The 15,030-nt window shown below is 45.7% G+C and overlaps 1 protein-coding gene across 1 annotated transcript; it reads left to right on the top strand.

Moving 5' to 3' along the window:
• Positions 1-12,585: 12,585 nt before the first annotated feature.
• Positions 12,586-14,415, top strand: LOC149137986 (uncharacterized). Its single transcript, XM_089450211.1, has one exon. The coding sequence runs from the start codon at positions 12,586-12,588 to the stop codon at positions 14,413-14,415; it is 1,830 nt and encodes a 609-aa protein (XP_089306337.1).
• The last annotated feature ends 615 nt before the right edge of the window (positions 14,416-15,030 follow it).

The following is a 15,030-nucleotide window of genomic DNA, read 5'->3' on the forward strand; positions in this document are numbered from 1 at the left end:
CCCTAAACCCTAAACCCTAAACCGGTTATCTTTGGGCGTCTTTTCGTTACGGCTTCCGCCTTACTATCCTTTCTGCTAAATCTCAGATCCAAGTTACGTATCTGCGTATACGCGAGTTTGTCTCTGCAAAGTCGCGTGTATACGCTAGTCAGACACTGCAAAGTCGCGTATCTGTTTTTTCAGGGTTTTTCGCGTATCTGCAAAGTCACGTATCTGTCTCGGTTTTCTTTGGGTGTACTTTCGTTACGGTTTCCGCCTTACTCTCTTTTCTGCTTTAAGCCCTAAACCCTAAACCCTAAACCCTAAACCCTAAACCCTAAACCCTAAACCGCCGGCGCTGCCGATCCGGGTTTTTCAAGAATTTCCCCACGATGAAGTCATATTCTGCGGCATCTTGCTCAAATACTTCCGCATCAATATTACCTCTCTGAAAGGCGTGCTCGATGCTCTCGGATAAGATTCTTTTACACAAGCGGTCCCACCCTAAACCCTAAACCCTAAACCCTAAAACCTAAACCCTAAACCCTAAACCCTAAACCCTAAAACACTAAAACCCTAAAACCCTAAACCCTAAACCCTAAACCCTAAACCCTAAAACCCTAAACCCTAAACCCTAAACCCTGAACCCTGAACCCTGAACCCTGAACCCTGAACCCTGAACCCTGAACCCTGAACCCTGAACCCTGACCCCAGAACCCTGACCCCAAACCCTGAACCCTAACCCCAAACCCTGAACCCTAACCCCAAACCCTGAACCCTGAACCCCAAACCCCAAACCCTGAACCCCAAACCCCAAACCCTGAACCCCAAACCCCAAACCCTGAACCCCAAACCCCAAACCCTCAACCCTAAACCCCAAACCCCAAACCCTAAACCCCAAACCCTAAACCCTAAACCCTAAACCCTAAACCCTAAACCCCAAACCCCAAACCCCAAACCCCAAACCCCAAACCCCAAACCCTAAACCCTAAACCCTAAAAACCCCTAAACCCTAAACCCTAAACCCTAAACCCTAAACCCTAAACCCTAAACCCTATAAACCCTATAAACCCTAAACCCTAAACCCTAAACCCTAAACCCTAAACCCTATAACCCTATAAACCCTAAACCCTAAACCCTAAACCCTAAACCCTAAACCCTTAACCCTAAAAAAACCCTTTAAAAAAACCCTAAAACCCTAAACCCTAAACCCTAAACCCTAAACCCTAAACCCTAAACCCTAAACCCTAAACCCTAACCCTTAAACCCTAAAACCCTAAAACCCTAAACCCTAAACCCTAACCCTAAACCCTAAACCCTTAACCCTTAACCCTTAACCCTTAACCCTTAACCCTTAAACCCTAAACCCTAAACCCTAAACCCTAAACCCTAAACCCTAAACCCTAAACCCTAAACCCTCAAACCCTAAACCCTAAACCCTTAACCCTTAACCCTTAACCCTTAACCCTTAACCCTAAACCCTTAACCCTAAACCCTAAACCCTAAACCCTAAACCCTTAACCCTTAACCCTAAACCCTTAACCCTAAACCCTAAACCCTAAACCCTAAACCCTAAACCCTAAACCCCAAACACCAGAAAGTTGCATTCGTGGTTAATGAGCTGCAGAGATATCTTCTTCGAGAGAGCACCGAGCCGGGTTTCCTTGAACTCAGACGGGCTTTCTACAGCAGGCTTCGGTCGAGGGGCTATCCACCGGATTTCTCCAGGCATGTTTTTGCCAAGGTCCATTGGGATCAAAGGGTTGCTCTATTGCAGCAGGTCTATGCACGAGGTCCTCTTCACTCTCTTGGCCTCAAAAGGGCCCCCCTTGGTGTTGAAGCTGGACTATTGTGAAGCCACTCGTGCTTTGAACCTTGGGGGTTCCCTAAACCCTAAACTGCATGGAGAATTCCAGCGTCACACTTTGCTTCAGCATATTCCCAGGCCCTTGATTTGTTGGCGGAATCCGCGCAAGATCGGCACCTTTTACATGAGCAGTTCCGACCCCCGGCCTTGATTTTCTACAGGAGCAGTGCATTCTTCTTCCAGGAGCAGTACATGTTTTTCCAGATTTTTTGCATGAGCAGAGCTATTTTTTAGCTATTTTTAGCTATTTTTTAGCTATTTTTTACTCATATTTTTTAATATTTTTAATATTTAAAATATTTTTAAATATTTTAATATTGAAAAATTATTAAAAAATTCCATGTACATACACTTGCCCTGTCCGCTTTTGCTATATAAGGACAGCAAGTAGCTCATTCTCTTTGTATCACTGATGAGTCCCATTGAGGACGAAACTAGTTTGATGTTAATACAGAGTTTCTGTTCTACTTATGTGTTTTGCATAATCGCTTGTCCTTAAGCATTTTTTATTTTGTTTCAGTTTATCTTGTATCGGTTCATCTGTCTCGGTTATCTTTGGGCGTTTTTTCGTTACGGTTTCCGCCTTACTCTCTTTTCTGCTGAATCTCATACGCAAGTTACGTATCTGCGTATACGCGAGTTAGACACTGCAAAGTCGCGTGTATACGCGAGTTAGACACTGCAAAGTCGCGTATCTGTTTTTTCAGATTTTTTGCGTATCTGCAAAGTCACGTATCTGTCTCGGTTATCTTTGGGTGTATTTTCGTTACGGTTTCCGCCTTACTCTCTTTTCTGCTTTAAACCCTAAACCCTAAACCCTAAACCCTAAACCCTAAAACCCTAAACCCTAAACCCTAAACCCTAAACCCTAAACCCTAAACCCTAAACCCTTAAACCCTAAACCCTAAACCCTAAACCCTAAACCCTAAACCCTAAACCGTAAACCCTAAACCCTAAACCCTAAACCCTAAACCCTAAACCCTAAACCCGTAAACCCTAAACCCGTAAACCCTAAACCCTTAACCCTAAACCCTTAACCCTTAACCCTAAACCCTAAACCCTTAACCCTTAACCCTTAACCCTTAACCCTTAACCCTAAACCCCTAAACCCTAAACCCTAAACCCTAAACCCCTAAACCCTATACCCCGAACCCAAAACCCTATAACCCTAAAACCCTAAACCCTAAACCTAAACCCTAAACCCTAACCCCTAGAACCCTAGAACCCCTAAAACCCTAAACCCCTAAAACCCTAAACCCTAAACCCTAAACCCTAAACCCTTAAACCCTAAACCCTAAACCCTAAACCCTTAAACCCTGAACCCTGAACCCTGAACCCTGAACCCTGAACCCAAGACCCAAGACCCAAGACCCAAGACCCTAGACCCTATAAACCCCAAACCCCAAACCCCGAACCCCAAACCCCGAACCCCAAACCCGAAACCCTAAACCCTAAACCCTAAACCGTGAACCGTAAACCCTGAACCCTGAACCCTGAACCCTGAACCCTGAAACCCTGAACCCTGAAACCCCAAACCCCAAACCCCAAAGCCCAAACCCCAAACCCCAAACCCTTGACCCTTAACCCCAAACCCTAAACCCTAAACCCTAAACCCTTAACCCCTAACCCCTAACCCTTAACCCCTAAACCCTAAACCCTAAACCCTAAAACCCTAAATCCTAAACCCTAAACCCTAAACCCTAAACTGCATGGAGAATTCCAGCGTCACCCTTTGCTTCAGCATATTCCCAGGCCCTTGATTTGTTGGCGGAATCCGCGCAAGATCGGGACTTTTTACATGAGCAGTTCCGACCCCCGGCCATGATTTTCTACAGGAGCAGTGCATTCTTCTTCCAGGAGCAGTACATGATTTTTCAAATTTTTTGCATGAGGAGAGCTATTTTTTAGCTATTTTGTACTCTTATTTTTTAATATTTAAAATATTTTTAAATATTTTAATATTAAAAAATTAATAAAAAATTGCCTTGTACATGCACTTGCCCTGTCCGCTTTTGCTATATAAGGACAGCAAGTAGCTCATTTTCTTTGTATCACTGATGAGTCCCGTTGAGGACGAAACTAGTTTGATGTTAATACAAAGATCTGTTCTACTTATTGTGTGTTTTGCATAATCTCTTGTCCTTAAGCATTTTTATCTTGTATCGGTTTTTATTTACAGTCCTTCTGTATCGGTTTTTTACAGTTCTTCTGTATCGGTTTCTATTGTGGTGTATTTTCTGTTCGGTTTCCGCCTTACTCTCTTTTTGTTGTCGCCACAGCGGCGCCACTGAAGGCGCAGCAGAGACGCCACAGAGTCGCCACAGAGGCGCCACAGAGACGCCACAGCGGCGCCACAGAAGGCGCAGTCGCCACAGCGGCGCCACAGAAGGCGCAGCAGAGACGCCACAGAGGCGCCTCAGTGCGCAGTCGCCACAACAGCGCCACAGAGACGCCACAGAGGCGCCACAGTGCGCAGTCGCCACAGCGGCGCCACAAAGAAGGCGCAGTGCAGAGACGCCACAGAGGCGCCACAGTGCGCAGTCGCCACAGCGGTGCCACAGAAGGCGCAGACGCCACAGAGGCGCCACAGTGCACAGTCGCCACAGCGGCGCCTCAACGCCACAGAGACGCCACAGAGGCGCCACAGTGCACAGTCGACGCAGCGGCGCCACAGTGCAGAGACGCCACAGAGACGCCACAGAGGCGCCACAGTGCGCAGTCGCCACAGCGGCGCCACAGAGTTTTGTATCAGTTTCTATTGGTTTTTCTGTATCGGTTTCTATTGGGTGTATTTTCGTTTCGGTTTCCGCCTTATTCTCTTTTTTGCAGCAAGCCCTAAACTAAGTCCATGGCGAGAAACCCTAATGAATGCACGGGTCCTGTTACCAGATCTCATTCCAGGGCCAATTCTCAATCTCATAATGATCGTGATCCTCCCGAACGTGATTCCGCTCAGTCTCGGAGGAACATTATTGAAAATGTTATTCAGCAGTTCGTCTGGGATAACACTCTTTCTTCCCGTGAGATTGATGAAATTGTAAACCGAGAGAAAGCAAATCGGAATTTTTCTGGGCCTTCTCTTTTCGGTCCAGATCCACTGGAGCACCATTCAGCTGGCAACAATGAGACTGCGCAGCCCCCTCCAGAGACTGCGCAGCCACATCTTGAGACTGCGCAGCCCCATCTTGGGACTGCGCAGCCTGGCCCTTCTACTCGGCAACCAGCTTCTCATGCTCCGGAATCATCGTTTGCCCGCCAGCTTCCGGGAAACAATGAAATTCCGCCGTTGCCCAATGCCTGGACCGAAGTAATTTCTTGTGCAGTCAAAGATTTCCAAAAAGCCACTGAAGTCTTGCATAGATCTCAGTCGCTTGTTGCGAAATTGCTTGCTCTTCAACAAGACAACCGTGTTATTCAGAGCCTTATGGTTAAAACACCGGGTCTTGTAGCTTCCGATCCTGACACTAATGATGCTCTCAAAGATGGTCTTGAAGCTCTTACTGCCAGATATCGAAGAGATTGCCATGAATTTTACTTACGGCATGAGCAAGCTATTGTGGAGCAAAATGAAACTAGGGTTTCTAATCTTGCTTCAGATTTTAAAGATAAGCTTCTTCAACTTGCCATTCCGTTCGAGAACATGGAGTTTACTAGCTCTACCGGTCCAGTTGATGGCAGTCTTGTTGCTGCCCATTGGTGTTCACTTGCCTTGTCCACTTACAGCCGACAAGTCAATGAATTCAAAACGGAGCTAGTTGTTCGTCGTTCTGCCAGAGATGCTGCCCAAACCGCCAGAAATGCCGCTCGGGAAGAGGCAGCTAAGAATGCTAATGATATTCCTCGTGAGGAAGCCATTTCTGTTCTGGTTCAAAGAGAAGTTGCTAAAGCTCTCCAAACCCAGAACCAGAAAATTGATCGGCTTGCCTCTCTCATTGAGCATCCAGCTCCTCCTCAGCAACAACCTCGGCAACAACGTAGACAACCGCAGCAGCAGCAACAGCAGAGACAGCCCCAGCAACGCCAGCAGCAGAGTCAGCACCCGCAGCAGCAGCCTCTGCGCAGTCAAAAAGGGCCTCTGCGCAGTCAGCCCCAGCAACTGCGCAGCCAGCCCCAGCAACTGCGCAGGCAGGCTCAGAGGCAGCAGCAGCAGCAGGTTCCCCAGGATCAGCAATCCCGGCCAAAAAACGGGAAGGGCAGGGGGCGGTTCCGTCGAAGAAATCGCTCCACCCAATCTGTTGCTGGGCAGTCGGCTTCCGTTCAAAACCAGTCTTTCCAGAACACTGGTTTGAATCCGGAAGCTGCCCCATTTGCTCCACAGCAGCAAAATGTTCATCAAATCCCTGCCAGATTCAAAGGGAAAAGCAAGACTCTTTCTATGTAAGCAATTCCCGTCATCTGTATTGGTTGCCCTCCATTAGCCCCACTTCTTATTTGGCTTATCTGATTGGAAAAATGACCCCCTCCCAGATTGATCGTCGAATTAGCAATCTTGCTATTCACAATCTCTCTTCCGTCCCTCTTTCCTTCAGCCAAACCAAACTGTTGGGCCTAGGGCACAAATACATTCCCTGGCCACCGCCCATGGCCATTGATGACATCCTTAAGGAATATGCCTGTTTTTCCCGTCTTTGCCGTCTCAGAAAATTTTTCCATCTTTCTTCTGATGATGACACTTACAATCCTTTCCGATTACCAAACCTACCTGGGAGCCTCCGATTAATGATCCCGATCTTAATCGTGCTCTTCAGCTTGGCCTCTCCATCCTCCAAACCCGCATTGCCTCCGTTCAGTTTACCGCCAGACCCAGTTTTTCCAGATCCCAATTGCTTGCATTAAAGAGTCTTCGCCGACTCCCTATTGTAATCAAACCAGCAGATAAGAACCTGGGGATTGTGGTACTTGACAGAGATAGCTATGTTTCCGAAGCCCACAGGCAACTAGCTGATCTCAATGTCTACAGGCAGTATGCAGCGGTTCCATGGTTGGCCATCAGCAGGTCTCTCAGGCAGCTTCAAGCAAGATTTCGCAATCTTCTTTCAGTGCAGCAGTGGGAGTATATAATGCAAATCAAGCCGCAAGTTGCCAAAGCTTGCAGGCTTTACTTCATTTGGAAGATCCACAAAAACCCTCCTGTCGGTAGGCCTATTTGTGCTTACAATGGGTTTATGTTGGAGCCTCTCTCCAAATTTTTGCATTATAAACTTCTTGGTACTCTTCTTGCTCAGCCCAATCATCTTCCAGACTCTCTCTCTTTATTGCAGGATATTGAATCCAAGCGTTTTGCTCCCGATTCATTTCTTGTAACCTTTGATGTAGAGTCCCTTTACCCTAGTATCCCTACTCAGGAAGGCTTGCATGCCTTACGGGATATGATTGAGCATAGTACTGCTGATTTCTTCACTCCAGAAGATGTGGATTTTCTTGTCAGTGCAGCTGAGTTGGTGCTCAAGTGGCATTTTTTGCAGTTTGATGGCTCTTTTTATCGGCAGATTAGAGGCACTGCCATGGGCAGCAATTTTGCTGTTGTTTATGCATGTCTCTTCCTTTGCCATCTTGAGCAAGAAGTCTTCCGTAGGTTTCCTGCTCCAGAGATTCAGCTTTTCAGACGATTTATTGATGATGGGTGCATGGTCTGGAATGGCTCCAGAGAGAGATTGGTCCAATTCTTGGATTGTTACCAGTCCATTTATCCTGAGCACATTCGCATTACTTCTTGCATTTCATCATCCAGCATCAACATTCTGGACATTGTGCTTTTCAAAGGTGATGACTTCTCCACCTCTGGAAAGCTTTCCACCAGATGTTACCAGAAACCACTGAATGCATATCAGTATATTCCCTTTACTTCCTGGCATCCCAAGCACCAGAAAGTTGCATTCGTGGTTAATGAGCTGCAGAGGTATCTTCTTCGAGAGAGCACTGAGACGGGCTTCCTCGAACTCAGACGGGTTTTCTACAGCAGGCTTCGGTCGAGGGGCTATCCACCGGATTTCCTCCAGGCATGTTTTGCCAAGGTCCTTTGGGATCAAAGGGTTGCTCTATTGCAGCAGGTCTATGCACGAGGTCCTCTTCACTCACTTGGCCTCAAAAGGGCCCCCTTGGTGTTAAAGCTGGATTACTGTGAAGCCACTCGTGCTTTGAACCTTGGGGGTTTCCTAAACCCTAAACTGCATGGAGAATTCCAGCGTCACCCTTTGCTTCAGCATATTCCCAGGCCCTTGATTTGTTGGCGGAATCCGCGCAAGATCGAGACTTTTTACATGAGTAGTTCCAACCCCCGGCCATGATTTTCTACAGGAGTAGTGCATTCTTCTTCCAGGAGCAGTACATGATTTTTCAGATTTTTTGCATGAGGAGAGCTATTTTTAGCTATTTTTAGCTATTTTTTAGCTATTTTGTACTCATATTTTTTAATATTTAAAATATTTTTAAATATTTTAATATTAAAAAATTAATAAAAAATTGCCTTGTACATGCACTTGCCCTGTCCGCTTTTGCTATATAAGGACAGCAAGTAGCTCATTTTCTTTGTATCACTGATGAGTCCTGTTGAGGACGAAACTAGTTTGATGTTAATACAAAGATCTGTTCTACTTATTATGTGTTTTGCATAATCTCTTGTCCTTAAGCATTTTTATCTTGTATCGGTTTTTATTTACAGTCCTTCTGTATCGGTTTTTTACAGTTCTTCTGTATCGGTTTCTATTGTGGTGTATTTTCTGTTCGGTTTCCGCCTTACTCTCTTTTTGTTGTCGCCACAGCGGCGCCACTGAAGGCGCAGCAGAGACGCCACAGAGACGCCACAGCGGCGCCACAAAAGGCGCAGTCGCCACAGCAGCGCCACAGAAGGCGCAGCAGAGACGCCACAGAGGCGCCTCAGTGCGCAGTCGCCACAACAGCGCCACAGAGACGCCACAGAGGCGCCACAGTGCGCAGTCGCCACAAAGAAGGCGCAGTGCAAGACGCCACAGAGACGCCACAGAGGCGCCACAGTGCGCAGTCGCCACAGCGGCGCCACAGAAGGCGCAGACGCCACAGAGGCGCCACAGTGCACAGTCGCCACAGCGGCGCCTCAACGCCACAGAGACGCCACAGAGGCGCCACAGTGCACAGTCGCCGCAGCGGCGCCACAGTGCAGAGACGCCACAGAGATGCCACAGAGGCGCCACAGTGCGCAGTCGCCACAGCGGCGCCACAGAGTTTTGTATCAGTTTCTATTGGTTTTTCTGTATCGGTTTCTATTGGGTGTATTTTCGTTTCGGTTTCCGCCTTATTCTCTTTTTTGCAGTAAACCCTAAACCCTAAACCCTAAACCCTAAACCTTAAACCCTAAACCCTAAACCCTAAACCCTAACCCCTAAACCCTAACCCCCAAACCCCAAACCCCAAACCCCAAACCCCAAACCCCAAACCCTAAACCCTAAACCCTTAACCCTCAACCCTAAACCCTCAACCCTAAACCCTCAACCCTAAACCCTCAACCCTCAACCCTAAAACCCTTAAACCCTAAACCCCTAAACTCGAAACCCCTAAACCCCAAACCCCTAAACCCCAAACCCCAAAACCCCAAACCCCAAACCCCAAACCGCAAACCCCAAACCCTAAACTAAACCCTAAACTAAACCCTAAACCCTAAACCCTAAAACCTAAACCCTAAACTAAACCCTAAACCGTAAACCCTAAACCCTGAGCTGCCTGATCTAGTTTGGTGGAAATAATTCGAAATATGCTCAGTAAGACCCTTGTTTCGAATTATTTCCGCTTTAATTTTTTCGGTACCCTAAACTGTCTGTGGTGAGAAATAACTCAGATTTATCGTTCAATAATCGCCCTATTACTCGCTCTATGTCTCATCATTCTCAAAATTCTTTGAATTCTTTGAATTCAGATTGTCGAGATTCAGCTTCTTCAGCTGACAAGCGAATCTCTACTGCTGCATACAAGCATTTTCTTGAAGATTTTTTTCGTCTTCATGTGAATTCTGAGCAAATACCAGTATTGGTTGAGAAAGCATTAAAATTATGTGGCACTTGTTCTTACAATCAACTATTTGATTTAATGAATCAGGCTGCCATACAGAATAATTCTTCAACTCAAATGCCAGATCCAGTTTCCGCGCTGCCAGATCCAACATATACGCAACATTCTTTTAATTTTCCAGATCTGCCCATGCAACATGCTTCAGATTTGCAGCATGTTTTTCCTGAGCTGCCTGATCCAGTTTGTCTAACATTGACAGATCTTCCATCCACGCAGCATGCTTCTATTTTGCAGCATGTCTCATCTTGTTTAACGTTGATTGATCTTCCAGCCTCCACGCAGTGTTTAACATTGGCTGCCACGCAGCATGCTTCAGGATCTAAATTAAAATTAATGCTACCTGCTTCTCCAACGTTAAAAACTTCATCAACGTTGCATGCTTCATATCCTGCCACTGTTCTACCAAATTCATCCACGCAGCAAGCTCCAGGTTCTGATTTGAAAATTTTATCTTCAGATCCAGCGTTGCATGCAGATCCAGCCATGCAGTGTATGCTGCACTCTGCATCGTTGACTGTTCTTCCAATTTCATCCACGCCGCCAAGTTCATCCATGCAGCCTGTTCCAGGGTCTGTTTCATCACTGTTTGCTTCAGATTTGCAGCATGTATCAACGCAATGTTTACAGCAGTCCTTGGATCTGCCAGATTTCTCAACTGAATGTCTGCATCGTTCTTCTCATCGGCCAGATTTCTCAACTGAATGTCTGCATCGTTCTTCTCATCGGCTAGATTTCTCAACTGAATGTCTGCATCGTTCTTCTCATTAGCCAGCTCCAGCAACGCAATTTTTTCACCATTCCTCTGATTTGTCAGAACCTTCAACGCATTTTTATCATGATCAGGTGGCTACGTTATCTGATGATCCTGTTTTACAGCAGATAACTCCTTTTTCTGCTGCGCAAGCTCTCTCTGAGCCAGCTACGGGACAGGGAGCTCTCTCTCCTCCTACGCAAATATTTGCTCATGAGGTTGAGCAAGTGGCTCCCTCTTCTTCTGCGCAGACTCCCTATTTTGCTGAGCATCCATCTCCCTCTCCTTCTGCGCAGTCAGAATCAGAGTTTACCTTTGGAATTCAGCTGGAAGATGAGGAGCTTATTGCAGCAGCTGACCATGCAATAGCTCTATCCAAATCTGCTTCAAAAAATGCGCAGACTTCCACTCTTGACAATTCGGTTTCTTCTGCTCTTCATGCTACTTCTGCTCTTCATGCTGCTTCTTCTAGTCCCAATGCTGCCCCTTCTTGTATGCCTCAGGTTGCACATTCTATTGGAGGTTCTGGGCATGTCTCATCATTGGGCATTTCGGGCTCTTCCTCTACTGCAATAGGGCATGCTGCTCCTTCTTCTTCTATGCAGCATATTCCTTTGGCTTCTTCACCGGATCAGTTACCCATGGATGAACTTCCCCCATTGCCCAAATCCTGGGAGGAATTAATTCATTGTGCTGTTAAGGACTTCCAGAAAGCCACTGAGGTCTTTCTCAGATCTCATGCTTTGGTTGAGAAGCTTGAAGCCCTTCAAAAAGATGGTCGTGTAATTCAGAGTCTCATGGTAAAAGTTCCCGGTCTTGCTGCTTCAGATCCTGATAGCTCTCACATTCTCAGATCCGGACTTGAATCCATCACTGAGAACTTCAGGAAAGAATGCCATGCATTCTATCTTCGGCATGAGAGATCCATTGTCACTAAAAATGAAGAGAAGCTTGATCAGCTTGCTTCATCTTTTCATGACAACCTCCAGCAGCTTGCTGAACCTTTTGCCAATGTTCAATTCGCTAGCTGCTCTGGTCCTGTTGCAGGTAGCTCTATTGCTGCACAATGGGTCTCTCGTGCCACTGCTTCTTACAACAGACAAATCAATCAATTCCAGATTGAAATGATTGAACGTCGTGCCGCCCGCACTGCTGCCCTAGCTGCTAGAAATGCTTCCAGAGAAGATTTGGCTAAATTAGCCAACAATATACCTCGGGAAGAAGCTATCTCGGTTTTGGTCCAAAAAGAGGTTGCTCGATCTCTTCAGACCCAGCAACATAAGTTGGATGCCGCTCTCAAACCTATTCAGGAACAAATCGCTTTCCTGATAGATTTGCAATCTTCCAACTCTCCTGAGCAGAAGCAACAGAGTATGCCACCGAAGCAGCAGCAAAATATGCCGCCGAAGTAGAAACAACATAGAAATCAACCACAACAGTAACAACAACAGCCACAGCACAGAAGGCCGCAGTAGCAGCAGCAGCAGCGGAAGCAGTAGCGGCAACAGCATCAGCCACAGCATCAGCAGCAACATCAGAAAAAGCAGAAAAGGCAGCAACCGCAACTTTCCCAGCAACAATCTCGGCAGCAGCATCAGCAGATGCCCCAACAGCATCGCAGGCAGCAGCCTCAACAGCACCCCTCAGCTGCCCAACACTTTGCTGCCCAACAGTCAAAAAACGGGGTAGGCAGAGAGAGATTCCGCCAGGGAAGGAGGTTCACACCATCTGCTGCTGGGCCATCGCCCTCCATTCAAAACCAAGCTTCTCTAAACACTGGTTTGAATTTGGAGGCTGTTCCATTTGTGCCACAGTAGCAAAGCATGTTTCAGAACCATGCACGGGCAAAAAACAAGGGAAAGGCTCCCTTAGAGTAAGCAATTCCCGAACCCTGTTTTGGTTGCCCTCTATTAGCCCTTTCTCTTATCTTTCTTATCTGCTTGGAAAAATGACTCCCTCCAGGTTAGATAGTAGGATCAGCAATTTAGCCATCCACAATCTTTCCTCTGTCTCTCTTTCCTTCAGCCAAGAAAAGCTTTTGGGCTTAGGGCACAAATTTATTCCCAGGCCACCTCCCATGTCTGTAGATAATATTCTTAATGAATATGCCTATTTTTCCAGACTTTGTCGTCTTAGAAGATTTTTTGGCCCCTCTACAGATGATGTCTACAATCCTTTTAGATTGCCTAACTCCTCCTGGGAACCCCCTATCCGTGATCCAGATCTGAATCATGCTCTTCATATTGGTCTTACCCTTCTGCACAATAAGATTGCCTCTATTGATTTCTCCCACAAACCCCGCTTCTCCAGGTCCCAATTGCTTGCTCTAAGGAGCCTTCGCCGACTCCCTATTGTCATCAAGCCAGCGGACAAAAATTTGGGTATTGTGGTTCTTGACAAAGACAGATATGTTGCAGAAGCTCTTCGGCAACTATCTGATCCTAATGTATACAGGCCGTATTCTGCAGTTCCTTGGACCGCCATTAAAAGAAAGCTTTGCCAGCTTCAAGATAGATTCAGTAATCTTCTTACAGTTCAACAGTGGGAATATATTCAGCAAGTCAAACCCCATAAAGCTAGAGCTTGTATGCTTTACTTTCTATGGAAGATTCACAAAAACCCTCCTGTAGGAAGGCCTATTTGTTCCTACAAAGGGTTCATGCTTGAACCTCTTTCTAAGTTTCTTCATCACAAGTTGCTTAGTACTCTGCTTGCACAACCTTCTCATCTGCCTGATTCTATTTCTCTGCTTCAAGTTGTTGACTCAAAAAAGTTTTCTGTTGACTCTCTTCTTGTAACCTTTGATATAGAATCACTGTATCCAAGCATTCCCACTCAACAAGGCTTGCATGCCTTGAGGGAAATGTTGTTTCATAGCTCTGCTGAATCTTTCTCCTCTAGGGATATTGATTTCCTAGTCTCTGCAGCCGAACTTGTTCTTTCTTGGCACTTTCTTCAGTTCAATGGTTGTTTCTATCGACAAGTCCGGGGAACCGCTATGGGCAGCAACTTTGTTGTTGTCTATGCTTGTCTCTTCCTTTGTCATCTTGAGCAGGAAGTTTTCAAAAGAATGCCTTCACCAGAGATTGAGCTGTTTAAATGCTTCATCGATGATGGTTGCATGGTTTGGGCTGGCTCCAAGGATAGATTGCTCCAGTTTCTGGATTGCTATCAGTCCATCTATCCTGATCACATTCATATTACTTACTACATCTCCTCCACCAGCATCAACTTTTTGGATTTAGTTCTTTTCAAAGGCTCAGATTTCCAAGCCTCTGGAAAGCTCTCTACCAGGTGCTATCAGAAGCCGCAGAATGCCTATCAATACATTCCATTTTCTTCTTGGCACCCTCGTCATCAAAAGGTTGCCTTTGTGGTAAATGAGTTACAGCGTTATCTTCTTCGGGAAAGCAGTGAATCAGGTTTTTTGGAGCTTCAGAGATCTTTCTACTACAGGCTTCAATCCAGGGGGTATCCTCCTGATTTTCTTCAAGCTTGCTTCGCCAGAGTTCACTGGGATCAGAGGTCTGCTCTTCTTCAGCAGGTTTATGCGCGAGGTCCAGTTCACACCGACCTCAAGAGGGCCCCCCTGGTGTTAAAGCTAGACTTCTGTGAAGCTACCAGAGCTTTAAACCTTGGGGGTTCCCTAAACCCTAAACTTCATGGAGAATTCCAGAACTTCCCTCAGTTGCAGCATATACCTAGACCTTTGATCTGTTGGCGAAATCCTAGAAAGATGGGCACATTCTACATGAGCAGTGCCGATCCTCGATCTTGACACCCTCAGGAGCATCATTCTACAATCCTTCATAATTTTTTAAATTTAATTAATTAATTAAAATTATGATGCATAACGGCTAGTTTTTTAACCGGCTAGTTTTTTATAACGGCTAGTTTTTGTAACGGCTAGTTTTTTGAAGGCTAGCATTGCTCCTGTTCACTTTATAAGGACAGCTTGCACTCCTTGCTTATGTATCACTGATGAGTCCTAGTTTGGACGAAACTAGTTTGATGTATAATACATAAGTTTTTTATGTGCATATTTTCTGTCCTTTGTTCTTAATTTCTTAAGTCTTAATTTTATTTGGGTCTTATTGAGCATATTTCGAATTATTTCCGCTTTAATTTTTTCGGTACCCTAAACCCTAAACCCAAACCCCAAACTCCAAACCCAAACCCTAAACCCTAAACATATTTTATTTTTGGTGAAGATTTCAATTGGGAGTTTATCAATATGTGTCGTAATAACAAATAAATTGCAATTCCGTTAGGAGATAAATTGCCAATTAATTGCAATCAAGGAATTTTCAAATGTTATCAGAGCATTGAAGATCATATCAAAGGCTTAGAAACGAGAGGAAAATTATGAAACTTCATAGGGAGATTTGGGCAC

Source organism: Pinus tabuliformis, chromosome X, assembly GCF_031772625.1.
Source record: "Pinus tabuliformis cultivar Carrire ecotype Pingquan chromosome X, CPIR1, whole genome shotgun sequence".
Classification (NCBI taxonomy): Eukaryota; Viridiplantae; Streptophyta; class Pinopsida; order Pinales; family Pinaceae; genus Pinus; species Pinus tabuliformis.

What these genes read in the sequence shown, in the direction of transcription:
- LOC149137986 (XM_089450211.1), top strand. Translation starts at nt 12,586, where the DNA reads ATGACTCCCTCCAGGTTAGATAGTAGGATCAGCAATTTAGCCATCCAC.